Source organism: Panthera onca, chromosome B4 (assembly GCF_046562875.1).
Source record: "Panthera onca isolate mPanOnc1 chromosome B4, mPanOnc1 haplotype 2, whole genome shotgun sequence".
NCBI lineage: Eukaryota > Metazoa > Chordata > Mammalia > Carnivora > Felidae > Panthera > Panthera onca.
Genome location: NC_138345.1, coordinates 83,661,349 through 83,681,762, shown reverse-complemented (window position 1 = coordinate 83,681,762; position 20,414 = coordinate 83,661,349). Strand labels below are relative to the sequence as shown.

Below are 20,414 nucleotides of genomic sequence, written 5' to 3'. Positions count from 1 at the left end.
CTTGCCTTGCAGCCCCTTCTGTCACGATGAAGCTGGCGCACCCAGGCTGGCCAAGCGGCTGCCTCCGGCTGGGAGACCAGCTGCAGACTCAGCACTGGGCTTCTGCTCAAGGTTACAGAAGTCGGGCTGCATTAGTTCTTTCTTGGCCCCTGTTTGGAACCAACTCCATTGCCATCCAGGTGCTTAATAATCATACACTTGGTGTCCTACCGACTTCTGAGGGCGAACCGGAAGCCCCGAGGGACTGGGAGTCATCACTCTCCCATGTTCCTTACTGATGCTCCCAAAGCGGGATCCCTAGAACTTGGGAGTCCAGCATGGTTCTTGGCACATAATAGGCACTCCAGTAATGTTTGGACCCCAAAGGAGACCCTAAGGAGCAAAACAGGATGACCTGATCGCCCCTCTCCTAGACTTCCCTCCCTCTGAGAAATGCCCAGAAGCTTCTCAGGGAGGCATTTGCTAGCCTGGACATCACAGGCACTCAGGGGGCAGCTCTGGCCCCTGCCTCCTGTCATCAGCATAATGCATCCATATCTACAATATGGCAAATTTCATATCCTCCCACCCTCTTCCCTGCATTATTGATGGGCGATGCACTTTAAAAAAAAAATCAATTAGATCAGGGCGTGGAGCTGGAGTTAAAAGAGAAAAGAAGCCTTTAAAAGTCTGCACTTCTTTCTGCTGTTTTGAATAGGAACAGATAAAGCTTCCCCTCTGGTTTGAATAAGTCAAGCCCAGGGCTAGGTTGGCGGTGATTGGCCAGGACTGGGAAAATGAGGTTAAGATGCAAACACAAGCAAATATAAGGCAGTGTCTGTGCAGCCATTACTAGGCTAAGGCAGCAGAACCTGGCACCTTCTGCTTTGGGTTGGTTCTCCGGAACTGCTGCTACTTTCTCGCCAGAAAACCAGGAAGACCGGTGGGAGAGAAGGCAAGGTAAGGTCTATTTGGTGTGTGGGTGTCCATCAGCAGAGCAATCCTACTGAGCAAGGAAGAAACAAGGGAAGAGGAGATCGACATTTCTGTGCCTTTGTCTTCTTGGATGAGGCTTTTAAAGGATTAAACCAGGAGTTTGTAACGAGTTGTGCAAACTTCCTGCTGCGAAGTTAAGGCCCTTGTTAGAAACCACTGAACAGATAGAGCACTGTTTTCAAAAGCTGGGAAGTGTGGAGACTACCCCTTTCACACGTCGCCTTGGGCCAAGGCGGAGGTTAGAACTGCTTCCTCTGCTTGGGCTCCGTTCACAGGGGGATCTGTGAGAATTAAGGGCCGCTGGCTTTTAGCCTGGGCCTCCAAAACACCCCACCCCAAGGGTTTCTGCAGGGGCCTCAAAAGTGCTGAATTAAGGACTTGGAGAAGAGGGAGGAAGAGATTGAGCTTTGGGGGACTTTGATGTCACAGCTGCCATCAACTTTTCTGGGTGTCCCAGGGAGGCAGGAAGTCCCTTCCTTGAGCATGTCCTCTCCTTAAGTGGGGGACCTTGGCCCAGTGAGCTCCTTCCCTGTTGCTAAGTCCCTGCTGGGAAATGGGACTGCTTTTGGCCTCTCAGACTCACAGCCCTGATGAATGCCGATTCTACCAGGTGGAAGCTTGTCTATTTTCAACGAATGAATTCACTGGCCCTTGTCCCCTTCCCCTATTTGGGTCATGGCATTTGCGTTTAATGAATGAAATCTAGGGTCTGAAGAGAACTTGAACAAATATTTCCTGGCAATTCTGAGCAGCACCAGGTAGGGTGGGGCAGCACGAGTTATCCAATGAAATCCTCAGACGCCGGCTACTCCGGGTCTGTGCCCTGCTTTAGTCTTGCTCCAGCAGTACACAAAGGGAGTCTGGGTTTTTTGTTGTTTTTTTTGTTTCTTTTGCGCTTTTTGCCAAAGTCCACACACTACATAATGGCACAAGCTCTCCAAACCTGGCTTCATCCACCAAGGCTCAAGGATAGAATGGGCAGACATGCTCTTAACAAGCACAGTATGCCTCCAAGTAGCAAAACTCCATACGGCCCTTTCTGGGTGGGTTGTTTCATGTTTTATTTTTTGTTTCTGTTTTTATTTTGTTGGGTTTTTTTTTGTTTGTTTTGGTTTGGGTTTTTTTTGCTTCTGTAAATCCATCAAGCACATCTTTTTTCCTTTGCCTCTTGAGAACATTCATCAGTTATCCGTATCGGAATGCAAGCTCCTTGAGAGCAAGAACCAGACAACAGGCAGGCATTTTATTTATACAAAGCCCCTAGGTGACCATGCATGTGTGTAAGTACTTGATAACCCTGGACACGCCCTGAATACAGATGGTGGGGCACCGGACTTCTCTTCACCACTTCCTCCCTCTCCCCACCCTGCCTCGTGGGCAGCCACTGAACCACTGGCTCCTGTGGATCTGTGTGAGAGGGGGAAGGAGGGCATCAGCCCCCAGGAAGACCCGGCCACCCAGCCTTTCCCTGCTGGCTCCCTGAACTCTGTTCCCCCTCTCCCTGCCCAGGCTCTGCCATTTTACTTTCCCTCTTCTGCGAGGCCCAGAGAACATATTAGTCATCAGACAAAAGCAAGACAAGCTGTTCAAGTTTTAGGATAGTTTAGTTAGAAAAGTCTGGAAAGTAAAAGCCCAATGAGAAAGAGAGTTGACCCCGCAGAGGACCTGGCAAGCAGGACCTCTGGAAAGAGCTGGAAGGAATGAGTGAGAGAAGGCAGCCCAGCTTGGAAATATTCCGACGTAAGCTTTTCTCCCCGTTAGCCACTGAAGGAAGGTGCGTTTAGGAAGGGTTACGCGACATCGAAGTGACTAAAAAGCACAGGCTTTAGGGTCAGATACGGATTTCGCTCTAGTGTGTGACCCTAGGCAAATTATTTAACCTCTCTGAACCTCAACTCGCCTGCAATGTAAGATAAAATATACTCCGTTTATAAGAATTAAGTGACATAACGTGAGCCAACACAGGGCTTGACATATTTATGATCCCTTCAGTAAATGACAGTGACTCTGACCAGAGCTCTTGACAAGGGAAGTGGCAAGGGGGGAGCAGACCTTCTGGGTGGGGACCCCCAGACCAGCCAGGCTTCCCTCGAGAACTCCGATGAGTCATTCCCCGCCCCCGCACCGTGGAGCCGCAGGGCGCACCACAAGGACGTGGCAGGATGGCTGATGAGAAGCTAGGAAATGACCTAGGAGAAAAGCTGGGTGGGTGCCTGCCCCCCGTGAGGGGCCTCGTCTCCCCTGCTCACTCTGTGCCGTGGCAGCCTTGCGAAGACCAGCACCATGTCTCTGAGCGGCGCCTTCAGGGCCGTGGGCGACGAGCCTGGGATCATCACCTGGCGGATCGAGGTGAGCTGGGCCGGAGGCACACCTTCCTCCCTGTACCGCGGGGCACGGCTCTGGCGGCCCTCTGGCACTCCCGAGCCTCCCGTCTTTGGGAACAGCAAGGGGCGGCTTCGGAGCCACCTTTTCCTATCCTTGACCCCTCCTGGGTGCTCAAAGCAGGTGGCGGCAGGTGGAAGAAACGCTTTTAGCCCTGGAGAGCAGGGCCCCAAGCAAAAATAAGCTTGCCCTTTATCCCGCCATCTGCTCCGTGAGTCTGCACTTCCCGTAAATGCCCTGGGGCGATGGGTGGGGCCTGGGCCCACCCTGGAGACCTGCGACTCCTGGCTGCTTCTGTGGGAAAACCAGAACCTGTCTTCCACAGGGCACTTTGGCTCCTGCCAAGTGGTAGTGGAGGTAGGGGGCGTGGTTGCCTCTGGGGGTGGGGGGGGGGCCTCTCCCGCCCAGCTCCAGCTCCAGCTCCAACAGTCTGTAGCTGGCAACAGCCCTGGCCCCGGGGCAGCTCCACCTGCCAGATGTAAAGACCCCCTCCCCAAGCCCCCACGTCCCTGCTCCGAGCCCAGAGAGGAGCTGCTGCAGAAAACCCAAAGCACTTAAGGCTACCTGTTCGTTTCAATTTAGGTACTAAACGTTACCAAAAGTATGGTCTATTTAGCATTTTTACATTTGACACGCACATTTTACATAGAACACACACAAGTATGACTCAGGTTTACCTCACTTGGCGAGAGTGATGGAAATGCACGTGTGAGTCCAGGTGCATGGCTCTCCTGGGGCAAGCCATGCGTGCAGGTGGCAGCTCAGGCCCCCACCCCAGGCTGCAATACAGAACACCGGGCATGGAGCCCCTTTGCACCTGCTGGCACTCGCCTCCCACAGCCCCATGGTATCCCCACGTCCCGTTTGCAGACCTTGGCCAGCGCTGGGCGGTCAGGGCTGGAGAACAGTGCTGGAGGCACTGGAGCGGCTGCTCCGACGTGGGATTTCACTTGTCAGCTTATATCCAGCTCTTTTGCCTGCAAAGCCTGCAAAGGCTCCTCACAGTGTCGTGAGACGAGACCATGCAGGTGGTGGGGAGGAGGACGGGGTGAAGATGGGGACCCAGATTCAGAGCTGGGACCATGCAGGCAGAGCCGAGCAAAAGCAAGGGGGGCGGCCCCCTGGATCCTGTGGCCGGCCGCTATGCCCCGTAGGATCAGTGGTGACATCTCCCCTACCTCTCCCCTGCCACATGTGCCAAAAGATGGAGAGGAGAGGGAGGCTGGAGGGGTGGGGTAGATTGCAGACTACACACACCCCTTGTCCTTCCAGAAACTGGAGCTGGCGCTGGTGCCCCTGAGTGCCCATGGCAACTTCTATGAGGGGGACTGCTACGTCATCCTCTCGGTGAGCACCGTCTCCTTATTCCCAAGAACTTCTCCCCTGAGAGCCAGTTCCCCGGTTCCGCTGAGATCTGCTGCTGACGCTAATCAGGTCCTTGGTATCCGTCTTGGTCTTTCCTCAGTGTTTTACAGAACAGGCCTCCAGCTTGAGTCTCAAAGGCCATTCTTAGGGGATGGAGCCCTCAGTCTGAACCTCAGCGGGTAGCCCGCAAGCATCACTTCTCCCTCCCGGGGCTCAGACCCCACATTAAAGTGGTGTGGAGGAAGGCCAGGTAAATACAAGGCCGTGCCTCAAAGTGCTCGTTCTAGTTGAGGAAACAATATCCCAAAGAACGATGCCAACAGAGCCACGCAGATAGACAGACCAGCGCTGTGCCAGCTGTGTAAGGGCAGGGGGCAGCAAGGTAAGTCTGCCCCCTGCCTTGGAAAGGATCCTCACTGGTCTCCATGTAGTTTGAGAACAGTAAGCTGTCAACTTGCCCCCAAGGTGGGAGGAATGTGGGCTGCTGGAGCTTGGGCCACACAGCAGGTCTGCACAGAGGCCACTGCCGCAAGGGAGAGAGGCCCCGAGCCCCCCTAGGGCGGGACACGAACCACCCTATGCTGTGTCCCTCCCACACCGGAGGGGCCAGCAGCAGAGCAGGGGCGGGGTGGGTGAGCCGGCCCCCGACCCGATCTCTCTGGACATCCCAGACACGAAGAGTGGGCAGCCTCCTCTCCCAGGACATCCACTTCTGGATCGGGAAGGACTCCTCCCAGGACGAGCAGAGCTGTGCGGCCATCTACACTACACAGCTGGACGACTACCTGGGGGGCAGCCCCGTGCAGCACCGAGAGGTCCAGTACCATGAGTCTGACACCTTCCACGGCTACTTCAAGCAGGGCATCGTGTGAGTAGTTACGCCAGAGCAAGGACATAAGTGGCAGCTTACCCAGCAGGAAACCACAAAGGCCAATAAATACGTGAAGGGTCTGAGAAATGCAAATCAAAACAAAGCTATCACTTCCACCTGTCGGAGTAGGCCGGATCAGAGGGCCGGGTGGTGGCAAGGCCGTGGGGAAACAGGAGCCCTCGTGCCGCCCTGGCAGGGGGACCGCCATAGCGTTCTGGAGAGCAGTCTGCTCCGCGGAGGCAAATCCCACTTCTGGGGGCATGACTCAGAGGACTTCTCATATACCCGGGTCTGCAAGAGCTCGTGAGCCAGAATGTCCACAGCAGTGCCATTAGTGGTGGCAGGAAGCTGTAGGCCAGGTAGAGTGCCCACCCCTGGGAGACTGGACAGGAGAAATACTCCAGGACGCCAAGGAGCACTGTGTGGCAGCTGGAGACAATGGGTCAGACACATGCCTAACATGTGGGCGGGTCTTACATCCATGGTGCTCCTGAACAAAGACACAGACTTGAACTACGTGACAATGCCAGTTTCTGTTTTTAAAAAATATATGCCCACCAAACAACAGGACACACTTATCAGAATGAAAAGAAAAAGATAGTTGTTCCACTGTTGGAAGGGATGCCTGTGGGAGGGAGAGGAATGGGCGAGCATATGCAGATAAAAGGGAATACATAAATACTGAAAACGAGTGAGGGGTCTTGTAAAGGACAGTACTGATAATGTCCCATGAACGGAGGAGTTTAATTAACTCCAAACTTTGCACTTGAGATCAAAAACAAGAGGAATTCAAACGAGCTGGAGAAATCTGAGGCTGGTCCAAGGCTCGCCTCTTGCAGGCTGGCAGTCCCCACTGACTGGGGACCTGCTGGGCACAGAGCACCACAAGGTGTCACCAGGAAGCCCAAAGACAAACCTTCGGCTCCGGGGTGGCTTTCTGCATGCCCTTCAGGTGGAGGACCCTGGGATGGAGGCCGGGTTGGGACAAACACCAGGGATAGGAGGGCTGATTCCTGGAGAGAGGATTTGTCTTAAGGCCCGAGTGTCATTGATGCTTCTGCTGCTTCCCGACTTGTGCCCCTTTCTTTGTCACACACTGATCTTCAGACAGTTGCTAGAACAAAGCAAGTTCATGCCACAGGGTCTTCCGCACTGACGATGAACCCTCTGGAACTCTAGCCCTCTGTCTGGCAGGTTCCTATCCCTCTTAATACATTAGCTTGATTGACATTCCTTTAGAGAAGACTGCTCTGACCACTCTGTCAAAAAGTCTGTCACTCAGTCTACTTCCGTGGCAGCCATGACCATCACTCATGTTTACCTGCTTATGTCCTGTCGTCGCCCCTACAGGCAGAGGCCGCAGCTGTGTAGTTTACAACAGTCCCCCCCAGTACCCAGCACGTGGCAGGTGCTCGGTAAATAACTGGCTGTTATTTGGATATTCCCACAGCTACAAGAAGGGGGGTGTGGCCTCCGGGATGAAGCATGTGGAGACCAACACCTATGATGTGAAGCGGCTGCTACACGTGAAGGGGAAAAGAAACATCAGGGCCACCGAGGTAAGTCCTCCCCACCGTCTGTCTGCTCCACCTGGCGCCTAAGAATTCCTCCTGAACGATGTCTGCTTCCCATCTGCAGGTGGAAATGAGCTGGGACAGTTTTAACCAAGGTGATGTCTTCTTGCTGGACCTTGGGAAGGTCATCATCCAATGGAATGGCCCAGAGAGCAACAGCGGAGAGCGCCTGAAGGTGTGGTTCATGGGGCTTGCAATCTCTCAGTTGCCTTTTCCTTTTTCTTTCTTCCACTGGCTCTTCCCTTGAGATGCAAGACAGACCTCTGCCTTTGAGTAGAATCTGTTTCAGAGACAGGCCAAGTGCGTGAGTGTGTGACTCACTCCAGGGTCCTAAGCATCAGAATAACCCCTATGTCTGGGACCCGGGTTGCTCCTCCCAAAGCCAGCAGGTGCAGAAGGGGCCCCGGTGGGGCTAACTGCTTCCTTGGGCTTCTTTGATAGGCTATGCTTCTGGCAAAGGATATTCGGGACAGAGAGCGAGGGGGCCGTGCTGAAATAGGTGTGATCGAGGGAGACAAGGAGGCAGCGAGTCCGGAGCTGATGAAGGTCCTTCAGGACACCCTCGGCCAACGCTCCATTATCAAGCCTGCAGTCCCCGATGAGATCATAGATCAGCAGCAGAAATCAAACATCATGTTGTATCAGTGAGTAACTAAACCTACATGCTGGCTGGAAGCCGGGGTAGGGGGACGATGTCTCCTGGAAAACCAAGCACCTGTGCTTGGCTCCTCATTTTGAGTACAGGCGTCTGGCTTTCTTTTAACCCTTTTCATATGCAGCTTCTAGACGGAGCTCAGTGTTCCCCACCCAAGGAGGCAGCTACTGTCTATTCTTGTCAGCAACCCTTCCTCGTCTCTTGAGGAAGGTCTTCCTTTACTTGAGTCTATACATGCCCCGGAAGGTGGAGGAGATAATGTTTGGGAGAGAGATGCACAGCAGTCTTCTAGAGAACAGAGTCCATTATATTCTTGTCTGCATTTAAGCCACCCCTGTCATAAGAAGTCAAAATTTATCCAGAAACTCCACACTAAAAGCCAGCAAAAATACCAAATTGACTACAAGATGCTTTGTAGAAGAGAAAGCACAGGCTAATTTCTCCCCTTTTCCAGTGTCTCAGACTCAGCTGGGCAGCTGGCGGTCACAGAGGTAGCAACAAGACCACTGGTCCAGGACTTACTGAACCATGATGTAAGTAGAGCTTGGGTGGGCTTGGCGTCTGGGGCCAGCCCTGGCTTTAGAGATCTTCCTTATGTTCCTCAGTGGCAGTAACCACTTTTATCCCCGACTGCTTCAGGACTGCTACATCTTAGACCAAAGTGGAACCAAGATCTACGTGTGGAAAGGAAGAGGGGCCACAAAGACTGAGAAACAGACAGCCATGTCTAAAGCCCTGGTAGGAGCCACAGGCATATGGTATTGTCCCCAAAATTCTGGTAGTAACACTTCAGACATGTAGCCATATTCGGAACCGGGGCATAGAACATCACAGTCACGTATGTGAACTTCAGTCTGATAGACAAACTGGGATTCAAATCCAGGTTTGCTATATATCTCCGGTATATTCGGAGGATTCTGAGGGTTCTGAGGATTAAATAACATTTGCAAAGCACTTAGAACAGTACCTGGCCCCTACCCCTGCTCAGAAAATACGGCTGCTGTTATCGAAGGGGATGTCCCATCACGCTTGACAGCCCTGTCCTCAAGAAGCTTATGATGCCGTGCAGGCCCATGCAGATGAGCCCAGCAGGATGCACTTACAAAGCAGTAAACGAGCAAACGAATTTGACACGAAACCAGTGGAGTACGTGAGTGCTGCAAGCACATAGTATAGACGATCTTGAAAAAAAAAAAAAATTAGTCATAATCATGACAGGCCAATCAAGAGATACTGGGACTGTTCCCTCTGTCCTTCCCTTGAGGCAGGTAACTTGGCCACTACACATAAGTGAGTTAGGATTTGATTCTGACTCCCAGCAGGGAGCAATCCTATCAACTGGCTTCAAAGGGGTGAGTCAGCAGCCGAGCAAAGAACCCAGTGTATTCCCTGATTGGCCTGCCTTCCGGGGTTGGGGGTGTCTGCAGAGCTTCATCCAGATGAAGGGCTACCCCAGCAGCACCAACGTGGAGACCGTCAACGATGGTGCCGAGTCGGCCATGTTTAAGCAGTTGTTCCAGAAGTGGTCAGTGAAGGACCAGACCACCGGCCTGGGGAAAACATTTGGCATTGGCAAAATCGGTGAGGCTGCTCCTCAGATTGCCTTCTCACGGCTGGGACTCTCTAGAAAGGCAGCCACGGGTGCCGTTCACTCACTCGGCTTCTCCCAACCCCTTCTCTGCAGCTAAAGTTTTCCAGGAGAAATTTGATGTGACCCTGCTGCACGCCAAGCCGGAGGTGGCTGCCCAGGAAAGGATGGTCGATGATGGCAATGGAAAAGTTGAGGTGAGTCAGCTATTCACACCTCGGGGGGGGGGGGGGGGGCAGGAGGCACCGGCCCTCCCAGCTGTCCTGCTGGAGAGGAGGGAGCAGGTGATTCCGTGTCTGCCTTGGCACCCCTCTGGCACCTCAGGAGCAGTCTCTAAGAGGTGTCTGAGTCTGCAAAGCTTTCCCACAGTTCCTCAGGGACGTGAAAGGCTGACAGCCCAGTGTGCTGTCAATAACTCACCTGGCAGATAGATTCAAATCATCCCCGAGCCGTGATGGGATGCACCTGAGCGGTAATGATCCGGTTCTCCTCGGGATTCAGATCCTGCAAGTGTGAAAAGCCCTCACAGCGAGGAAAGAAGAACCAGGGAGGGAAGGTGTACTTTTCAGTGGACGTTAGTGTCTTTCCTGCTGCGTTCTCTGCTGAGCACGGCCCAATCCCTTCCGCAGCTGTCCCTTCGAACAGGAGCCCCATCCCTGGGAAATTTCCCATCCCTGGGAAATTGTGTCTCCTTCTGCGCCCAGGTCTGGAGAATTGAAAACCTGGAGCTGGTCCCTGTGGAGCATCGGTGGTATGGCTTCTTTTATGGGGGAGACTGCTATCTGGTCCTCTACACGTACGAGGTGAATGGGAAGCCACATTACGTCTTGTACATCTGGCAGGTAGGCCTGAAGCAGGCTCTTAGCTCTGGCTGCTGATGCTTCCTCTGGCCCCTGAGTGGGGGCAAGGGGTGGTGGGGACCCATTTCTCCCCCTCTAACCACCGCAGGGCCGCCACGCCTCAAAGGATGAGCTGGCAGCCTCGGCATACCAGGCCGTGGAGGTGGATCAGGAGTTTGCTGGGGCCCCTGTGCAGGTTCGAGTTACCATGGGGAAGGAGCCACGCCACTTCATGGCCATCTTCAAAGGGAAGCTCGTTATCTTTGAGGTGAGACCCCCTCAGATAAGATTACACCATGAGCAGGAATGCCCAGAACTCGCAGGTCAGCAGGAGGCTACCGAATCGGAGAGGAGGGAGGGAGACCAGGGCTTGGGGCAGACACAGACAAGAAGCGGGTTAATCTCGGGGCACCTGGGTGGCTCAGCACAGTTCATGAGTTTGAGCCCCACGCCGGGCTCAGCACTGGCAATGAGTGCATGGAGCCTACCTGGGATTCCCTCTCTCCCTCTCTCTCTGCCCCTCCCCCGCTCGTGTTCTCTCTCTCTCCCTCTCTTTCTCTCTCAAAAATAAACATTTTTTACAAAGAAGAAGAAGGGGAAGAGGGTTAATCTCTCCAAGCCATTCAGGTGAATCCCAACTGCCTAGGACTTTAAGTCCAAACCACTGCCCAATTAATGTTCAAGGTCCTTCATAATCTGACCCATATTACCTCTGCAGGTGTATTACCCTCAGCTCCCTAACCTACACACTTCACTCTAGTGAGGTGAGTCTCCTCATGAGACCTCACGTGTGCCACGCGTCCAGCCCCGCCATGTCCAACCCTCCCTCCCCCACTGGATGTGCCCTTTCGAACTCAAGTCCTACTTCCTCCATGAAGCTCTGGCCGAAGCAACACCAGGAATGTGTAATGTCATTTGCTTGATATCACACAAGCCTGTGGTCAAGTCCTAGCCTTGTCATTTATTAACCAGATTGCTAAGCCTCAGTTTTCCCATCTGTACTGCAGGATAATCATACCTACTTCACATGGTTATTCTGAGGTTCCGTGAAATAATGTAGGTGAGGTGCTAACCACAGAGCCTAACAGACAATAAAAGTCTCAGAGTGGGAGCTAATATTATTGGCTCAGTGATGCCAGTTCACCTGACCTCTTCCAGTGTGCATGGCAGCTCCCAGTGGGCAAAAGCAGTGTTGAATTCATCCACAGTCTCTACAACGGCGACCCCAGAGCTCCGCTCACGTGGGGCTCCAGAGAACCAGATTCTGCTCTTCTCCTCTCTAGGGTGGGACTTCCAGAAAGGGAAACGCTGAGCCCGACCCTCCAGTGAGGCTCTTCCGGATTCAAGGAAATGACAAATCCAACACCAAAGCGGTGGAGGTTCCAGCCTTGGCCTCCTCCCTAAACTCCAATGATGTCTTTCTGCTGCGGACCCAAGCAGAACACTACCTGTGGTACGGCAAGGTAAGACGTCTGGCCCCGGTGGACACACCAGCCCCTGGGAGCCCTGCCCTGGGCCCTCCCTCCCGTCAGCGAGGCCAGAGGAACTAAACAGTAGGCCGGAGCAGTCCTCAAGAAGATGAGCCTTTCCCTAAAGGATCTTCAAAGGGACTGCGAGTGTTTTCTTGCAATTAGAAACTCACTGACCACATTGCTCACACCCAGGAGACACTCCATAAGCTTCTACACAGACGGAGGCTGGATAAGCCAATCTTTCCACACCAGTCTGGTGGAATGTAACAGGATAGGCATGAACATTGAGCAAAAGCGCTAGAACTGCGATTCTGTCCATTCAGATCGCATCTACGTTAAAAAGCACTAACACTTACAAAAGAGAACGGAGCTGGGAAAGATGCTCAATGCCACACTCACCGGGGAAGTGCAAGTGAAAACCACAGAGATGCTACTGTACAGCTAGGAGAGTGGCTAAAAAAAAAAGAAAAAAAAAAAAGTAGACAATATCAAGTGCAGATGAGGGCACAGAGCAACAGGAACTCGTGGGCATTGCTGCTGGCAGTGCAAATACGGCCTTTGGGAAACAATTTGACGGTTAATCTTATAAAACACACACATAAGATCCGGCAGCCCCACGCCCGGTTTTACCCATGTGAGATAAGAAAACTACCTTCACACAAATAGGCATAGCACCTTTATTCACTGGCACCCAAAATTGGAAGCAACTCAACTAGAAAATGAAAACAGTGGTATATTCATACTACTATTCATAGTAGAATACTTCTCGGCAACGCAAAGAAAAAAGCTGTCAATACTCACGACAAAGCTGAATCTCAAATGCGCTGTGCTAAGGAAGCCAGCCTCAAAGGCTACACAGTGCGTGATTCCATGTATAACATTCTGGAAAAGGCAACAGTGTAGTGATGGAGAACAGACGGTTGCCGGAGGTTAGGGACGTGGGGAGCATCCGACCACAGAGGGGTAGTCCGAGGGAATTTTTGGCGGGGCTGAGGCAAATGTTCTAGACCTTCCGTTTTGATGGTGGTAACATGATTCTGTGTGTTTGTCAAGGCTCATAGAAGTGTACACCAAAAAGAGTGAATTTTCTTGAATAAGTAACTTTTCAAATTTAAGTTTTTTTCTCTTAAAAAAGAATCCGAAGTCGGTGCTAAAATTCCAAGTGAAGCCAAAACCAAGGGGGCTCTTGCCGACTTCTGTGTGGGTTTCAGAGTCCAGTCCTGCTCTCTGCCACCACGCTGCTTTTTTCTCCCCCGCCCCTCCTCTCCCAGCACTAGAACAAACCCCTCTCCCCCTCCTGAGGTGCTGTGGCTTTGGTAGCTGATCCCAGGACACTCTCAGTGTGGCTTCGCCCCCTACATCAACGCATCTATGTATGACTAACCCCTGTGCTCTCCTCACCCCACTCAGGGGTCTAGTGGGGATGAGCGGGCAATGGCCAAGGAGCTGGCCAGCCTTCTCTGCGAGGGCACTGAGGACACTGTGGCCGAGGGCCAGGAGCCGGCTGAGTTCTGGGACCTGCTGGGAGGCAAGACTGCCTACGCCAATGACAAAAGGTAGGGGAACACAGCGCCCCCTCGTCTGGGCTCCCCCTGCCGCCCAGGCTTGGGAACTGCACAAACTCTAGGATGCCTTTCCGTTTTAAAAACCTGATTTCCACGTCGCTCAGTTCCTTCTGAACGGACTGTATTGCAGACTACAGCAGGAAATCCTAGACGCGCAGCCCCGTCTCTTTGAATGTTCCAATAAGACAGGGCGGTTCGTTGTCACTGAGATCACAGACTTCACCCAGGATGACCTGAACCCAGGTGATGTGATGCTCCTGGATACCTGGGACCAGGTAAGACGCAGCCAGAGAACGAGTGGCAGAGATCCCCACAGTTGAGGCTATTTTTTGTGTAGTGCCTCCCCTGTCAAGGATAAACCCAGGGTAGCTCTGGCCCACCCTCGAGTCAACCAAACATTCGTCAAGGGTAACCAAAGGAAGAGCCCACTCTTTGCCAGGGATGGAGAAATCAGAAGGTTGTTTAGAACTGCCACCTTGGGGATTTTCCCACTTTGCCCTGGGAAAATCAGGCCATCTTATCGTCATGCGCTCCTTTCTCTTCCGCCAACAGGCTCCACACTCGGAGATATGGGCCTTTTAGGGAATATAGGGGTGTAAAGGGGATATCTTCAGGGCAACCCCTCCCTGACATTCAGCTCAGCACACATACTCAGCCCCTCCTTCATGCCAGCCCCTGGGGTGGGTGTAGTGTCACCAAGGTGAAGGGCCCCTGCTCTCAGAGTTTACAGACCGATGGAGGAGCTGGACATAGAAACATCCTTTTGCTATGATGGGGGTGTGAGGTGCCGCGGGAGCACAAATTAGGGGCACGCAACACCGTTTAGGGGCTCAGAGAAGACTCCCTAGAAGAGATGGCTCCCAGGCTGAATCTCCAAGGACAAGTAGGCTCGGTAGAGAGGTAGAGGGAGCATCCTGGGCAAAGGAAACAGCACAAGTAAAAGCAAGGCACGGAAGAGTCTAATACACAGGGAACTACCATCGATATCCCATCAAGCCATAGAGTTAAGGAGTTAGAGATGAAGCTAAGAAGTAGATTACCTGCCGTACCCACCAGGCCCAGTTTGAATTTCATCCTGGAAAGCTAATGAAATTTAGGCAGGTGAGTGACATGGTCACTGTGCTTTCAACAGATCATTCTGGAAAGTAGGAGAGGAGGGATGGCGGCGGGGGGGACGGGACAACAGAACACTGCACACTGGGAAGCCAGCCAGGAGAGTATTGTAACAGTCAAGTAAGAGCCACCATAAGCTGCACAGGGGCAGTGGGATGGTGACAGATTTGCCAAATGCCGGATACAGGGGCATCTGGGATGACTCCCGGGGCACTGCCCGAGGTGACCCGATGGATGCCATTCACCAAGAATGGAGACACAGACCCAAGTCTAGAAGAGAAGAGCTGCCTTTGGGGGTGTTGTAGCTGAGGTGCTCGGAGACCACGATGAGGGGGGTCCTGCAAGAAGTTGGGTTCAGGAAGCTGAAGCTTAACGAGATCTAGGAGATACATGTACAATTAGAATTCTGGGAAAACTTTTCTCTCTGCTGAACAAATCAAGCTGGGAAAGTTCTCTGAGGCTGTGACTTGCTGAGGGGGCAAGATAGGGCAGGGTATATGGTCTGGTACCTTGTCCTTGATATAAGCACATGAATGTTCCACCTCTCCAACAGGTATTCTTGTGGATCGGGGCTGAGGCCAATGCCACAGAGAGGGAAAGAGCCCTCACGACGGCCGCGGAGTACCTGCACACTCACCCCAGTGGCCGAGATGCTGACACACCGATCCTGATCATTAAACAGGGGTTTGAGCCTCCCACCTTCACAGGATGGTTCTTGGCCTGGGACTCGCATATGTGGAGTGTAAGAACAGAGAGCATGGGCGAGATATCCCTACCGCCTGGGAGCTGAGCGCTGGTAGCTCAGGGGGAAAGTGGGGTCCCGACTTAAGGGCTGAGTAAATCCAGGACCACATTCCCCCCGCCCCCTCCCCACTCCCTGCTTTTTACTTTCCTTCTCTTTTCCACCCACCAGTTAGGGAAACTCACAGCTTGTCTCAGGAATAAGCAGTGCGTGGAGGCAATAGTTTATAATGTTTATCCACACACATCACCTTTTTGAGGTTCACAGCCACCCTGACAGCTGGGGCATTTGTAACCTGTTTCCCATGTTATGAATGAGGAGGCTTAGAGGAGAGGGGTTTTGTCTAAAGTCACTATTAACCAATAGGAAGAAGCCAGGATTTCTGACTCCTAGCCGACCTCTCTGTCTTCAGTCTCATACAGAGGATTAGGAAACACCAGCAAAGAGCGCAGATCATGTTTAAGTACCTTCCAGCCTGGCCTTGACCAGAAGGGGGAATTTTCATCTGTGCTCCCCCCGCCCCCCACAATGTCTTCTGATTCCCTGATTCTTTCACCTGTTTGCTCTCCTTGAGGGTACAGCCTAGGCCTGAGGTGTCACTCCCCGCAGAAACAGCACCGCGTCCTGTTTTGTATCTGTTTCAGGCAGGGAAATCGTATGAACAGTTAAAAGAAGAGCTGGGAGACACTGCTGCTATCACAAGAATCACCGCAGTGAGTTGGGTTTACTCTTGGAGAAGCAAGCAGAGCCCGAGAGAAACCGCAAATGCTACAGACGTCGTGTGGGCAAAACCCTATCTCGTCCTTCTTAGTATCGCTCTAGTGGTCCATTTTGATTTAAGATTGTTGGGGTGTTTTTTAAGTTTATTTATTTTGAGAGAGAGCACGAGGATGCAAGTGGGAGAGGGGCAGGAAGAGGGAGACAGAGAGAATCCCAGTTTCTGCACTGTAAGCGCAGAACCCAAAGTAGAACTCGAACCCACAAACCCAAGAGATCACAACCTGAGGGGAAATCAAGAGTCAGACGCTTAACTGACTGAACCACCCAGGTGCCCCCAGATTTAGGATTGTTTTAATCAACAGAAAAGCAGGTCTCAAAGCCAAGTCCCTCATTTTACTGCCTTCCAGAATTTAGAAGAGACTTGCTGCTTTAAAAAAAACAAACATATTTTTATTCATTTATTTTTTTTAATGCTTGTTTATTTTTGAGAGAGAGCGACACACACAGAATGCGAGCAGGGGAGGGGCAGAGAGAGAGAGAGAGAGAGAGAGAGAGAAAGAGGGAGACACAGAATCCAAAGCAGGCTTGAACTCACAAACTGTGAGATCATGACCTGAGCCAAAGCCGGACGCTCAACCGACTGAGCCACCCAGGCGCCCCTTTAATGCTTAGTTATTTTGAGAGAGAGACAGAAAGACAGAGCACAAGGCGGGGAGGGGCAGAAAGCGAGGGAGACACAGAGTCGGAAGCAGGATCCAGGCTCTGACCTGTCAGCACAGAGCCCGACAAGGGGTTCAAACTCACAAGTTGTGAGATCACGACCTGATCCAAAGTCAGGACGCTTAACTGACTGAGCCACCCAGGCGCCTCCCCCCCACCCCACCAAAAAAAAAAAAAAAAAAGCCGAACATATTTTTAAATATAAATACAAGGAATTACGACCTATGAACTACCTGGTATTATGAACCAAATTTTTTGTCCTCCAAAATACATAGGTTGAACTCCTAACCCCTAACATGATGGTACTGGGAGGTGGGGCCTTTAGGAGGTAATTAGGTCATGAGGGCGGGGCCTTCATGAATACGATTAGTGCCCTTAAAGGAAGAGCTATGAGGGCTTGCTCTCTGCTCTCTGCCATGTGAGGATACAATGGGAAGATGCCACCTGCAAGCCAGGAATCAGCCTCTCGCCTGACCTAGGATGCAGGCATCGTGGTCTTGGACTTCCTAGCCTCCACAAAGGTGAGAAATGTTTGCTGTTTAAGCTAAACAACAAACAAATGAAAACGACAAAAACAAAAACTAATTTTATTATTCAAGTCTGTTATTCAGGACAGATTACACTGGTGGTATTTTTCATAAACAATAAGCTTTTAACCTACGTGATATGCTTACCGATTTCTGACGGTCAGGTCCACAGAAACTCAGGCCATTACCCCCGTTTCAATGGCTACAGGAAGTGGAGCCTCTGGCCAGGAATCCAACATTTCTTTAACATCAGGATGAGTACATGGTACCAGGTGTCCAAACCATCTGCAATTCTATCCTTTGTGCTCTACAAACTCAAGATTCCAAAACTGATGGTGATGTAGTATCTTTAAAATATATGTAGGAATAGTATGACTTCAGGGCTCCTGGGTGGCTCAGTCAGTTAAGCGTCCTGACGTTGGTTCAGGTCATGATCTCACGACTCATGAGTTCGAGCCCCCTCATCGGGCTCTGTGCTGGCAGCTCAGAGACTGGAGCCTGCTTCGGATTCTGTCTCCCTCTCTCTGCCCCTCTCCCGCTCGCATCCTGTGTATGTGTCTCTCTCTCTCTCAAAAATAAATAAACTTTAAAAAAAAAAAAAAAAAAGAATAGTATGACTTCAATTGAGAGTCATTTAAAGGCTGGAAATGTAGAGCTTAAATACAAGTGCCAAAAGAAGGTACGTGATCACAGTATTTAAATGAGATGTAGGCACAGCGTTTATGCCAAAATGGCTATACAGGATTTACCCTAGACTTAATCAGTTTTCCCCAGGACCCCAAAATCTGAATATTTCAGCTTCCCAGATGATTCTGACATGCAGTCAGCTTTAGGGACCATTGTTCTAAAAGGTGATCACAAAGGGTGCAGTGGTATAAGCCGAAATATTAAATGTTATACATACAGAACTTCAATTGCACAGAACCTGAACAGTCTTTTATCCCGTCTACGTTCTTACCTTGCCCAGGACATGAGGAACGCAACCCTCTCCCTGAATTCTGAGCCAAAATATTACCCTATAGAAGTTCTGTTGAAAAATCAAAATCAGGAGCTGCCCGAGGATGTGAACCCTGCCAAAAAGGAGGTAAGTAGCTAAAGGAGCTGCGTCTAATGTGAGTGGAGCTCTCCATGAGGAAAGCACCTGTCTCAATCTACAGCCTAGGAGGACAGCTCTGGCACATTGTAGGCCCCTCAGCAGACATCTGAGCTACCCAGTAGCTCAAGACAAAACCCCAGGGCTCCTTTTTTTTTTTTTTAATCACCTCTCACAGCAACCCATCAGCCACCCTCTGCCCCCTCCCCTCCATCTCTCTGCTGTCCAGCCATCATGGATGACTGCAATAGTTCCCCAACTGATTTCCACCCTTGTCCCTACGATCAGTTCCCCACATAACAGCCAATAGGCTTTTAACACAGGTAACACTGTTCTGCTCGAAACACCTCACATGGCTTCCCACTGCAATTAGAACAGAATCCAAAATCCCTTCTGTGGCCTCCAAGGCTCTACACAGCCTGGCCCCTGCCCACCTCTCTGATTTCACCTCATCGACCACTGCCTCCTTCACTTCCCACCCACTCTGGCCTGTGGCTCCCTTTCTGTCTCAAACCTGCTCATCCCAGCCTTCGAGCCTTTACACTTGCTACTGCTCCCACCCAAAAATACTTTCTTCTCTCAGATCCTCACAGAGCCAGCTCCTCCACACTGTTTAGGCCTCAGCTTCAATGCCCACCCAGAAAGGCCTTCCCTGACCGCCCCGTCAAATACTGCTTAAGAGCAAGCTCCTTGTCTGTCTCATTCGCCACCACATTCTCCACTTTTCAGCGCCTGTAACAGTTCCTGCCACAAGTAGGCCCTCTTTAAGTTTTGGCTGAATGAATGAACACGTTGAATTAATTAACTCATTTTCCCCTTGAAGGAGTTGATTTGGGAAGGGCCTCTGGGTTTCCCCCAATGTCTTATCCAACCAACTCTTAAGTATCTGAACTACAACTTTCTTGAAAACAGAGGCCGTACCTTCATTCAGACAGAAAATATTCAGTAAGCATCAATAAATAAACGTTAGGAGAATTTTATGCGCTCAACAAGATCCACTTGATCATGCATTTGGAAATGTCTGGTTAGGGATGCCTGTGTGGCTCAGTCGGTTGAGCGTCCGACTCGATTTTGGCTCAGGTCATGATCTTGTGGTTCGTGGGATTGAGACCTACGTCGGGCTCTGTGCTGACAGTGAGGAGCCTGCTTGGGATTCTCTCCCCGCCCCCCCCCCCCCCCCGCCCTCTCTCTGCTCCTCCCCTGCTCACACACACGTGCACACGCTCTCAAAAATAAACATTAAAAAAAAAATGAAAACGTCTGGATAAAAATGGTAGATAGGGCATGAAGCACGGAAAACCATCACTCAATTCAGTTCTCCATTCAGCCAAAACCTAACGTCTAGAATTCATCATATATAACCCATTCTTGTTCTTCTGGAAAAAAACTGGTGCCAGGTGGGACCATGAGAGCAGCAAATCCAGTCAGCTTCTCCTCAGGCCAAAATGAGACCCCACAACCTAAGAACTCTTCAATGAGTAATTTAAGTCTATTACAGACTTTCTGAAAACTTCACTCTCTTTCCCCCTTCAAAGACACTCTCTGGCTCTACCCTCCCCACTTCTGCTGGCATTGATAGGTGCCATGTTTTCCTTCTAACTGGAGACTCTGTTTTCTCTCTTAGAATTACCTCTCTGAACAGGACTTTATTTCTGTGTTTGGCATCACAAGAGGGCAATTTGCTGCTCTGCCTGGCTGGAAGCAGCTCCAAATGAAGAAAGAAAAGGGGCTTTTCTAAGGCAAGAAGCTATATGCCTACTGCAAGACCACAGAAGAGAGCAGAGCGTGCCAATATCAGGAAAAGAATTTACCTGCCAATTTTTGCCTAATAGCCAGCTCCTTAAGTCAGATGCAAATCACAGCATGTTCTCCATTCTTCTCATCCCTGCATTCCTTGTTATATACCTAAAATGTTAAATACTCAGTTTTCGATTTTTGTGGCCTTCCGGCATCCCAGCAGAAAGCACTAAACCTGCATCATGAATCCACTGAAGTCAAAGTAAGAGAAAAAAAAAAACAAAGTTTAAAGCGTTTAATAATGGGGCAAGGACACACATTGGTCTTAAATGTTAAGATCAGGGGGCACCTGGGTGGCTCAGACGGTTAAGCGTCAGATTCTTGATTTCAGCTCAGGTCATGATCTCATAGTTCGTGAGCTGGAGCCCAAAGTCAGGCTCTGTGCTGACAGCGTGGAGCCTGCTTAGAATTCTCTC

General features: G+C 51.2%; 1 protein-coding gene across 1 annotated transcript; it reads left to right on the top strand.

Moving 5' to 3' along the window:
* The first annotated feature begins 62 nt into the window (after positions 1-62).
* AVIL (advillin) lies at positions 63-20,232 on the top strand. Its single transcript, XM_060657112.3, has 20 exons — positions 63-939; positions 3,240-3,324; positions 4,630-4,704; positions 5,394-5,590; positions 7,044-7,152; positions 7,232-7,342; positions 7,609-7,811; positions 8,277-8,355; positions 8,462-8,560; positions 9,250-9,403; positions 9,507-9,607; positions 10,115-10,252; positions 10,359-10,517; positions 11,533-11,712; positions 13,132-13,277; positions 13,417-13,561; positions 14,953-15,141; positions 15,786-15,854; positions 18,076-18,192; positions 19,826-20,232. The coding sequence occupies exons 2-20, from the start codon at positions 3,259-3,261 to the stop codon at positions 19,937-19,939; spliced, it is 2,451 nt and encodes an 816-aa protein (XP_060513095.2). The 5' UTR covers positions 63-939; positions 3,240-3,258; the 3' UTR covers positions 19,940-20,232.
* Positions 20,233-20,414: the final 182 nt, after the last annotated feature.

Bases quoted from the DNA above. Each gene is read 5' to 3' on its own strand.
- AVIL (XM_060657112.3), top strand. From the start codon at position 3,259: ATGTCTCTGAGCGGCGCCTTCAGGGCCGTGGGCGACGAGCCTGGGATC. The intron at 7,343-7,608 runs GTGTGGTTCATG...CTTCTTTGATAG, and splicing joins ACAGCGGAGAGCGCCTGAAG to GCTATGCTTCTGGCAAAGGA. The intron at 18,193-19,825 runs GTAAGTAGCTAA...TTTCTCTCTTAG, and splicing joins TGAACCCTGCCAAAAAGGAG to AATTACCTCTCTGAACAGGA.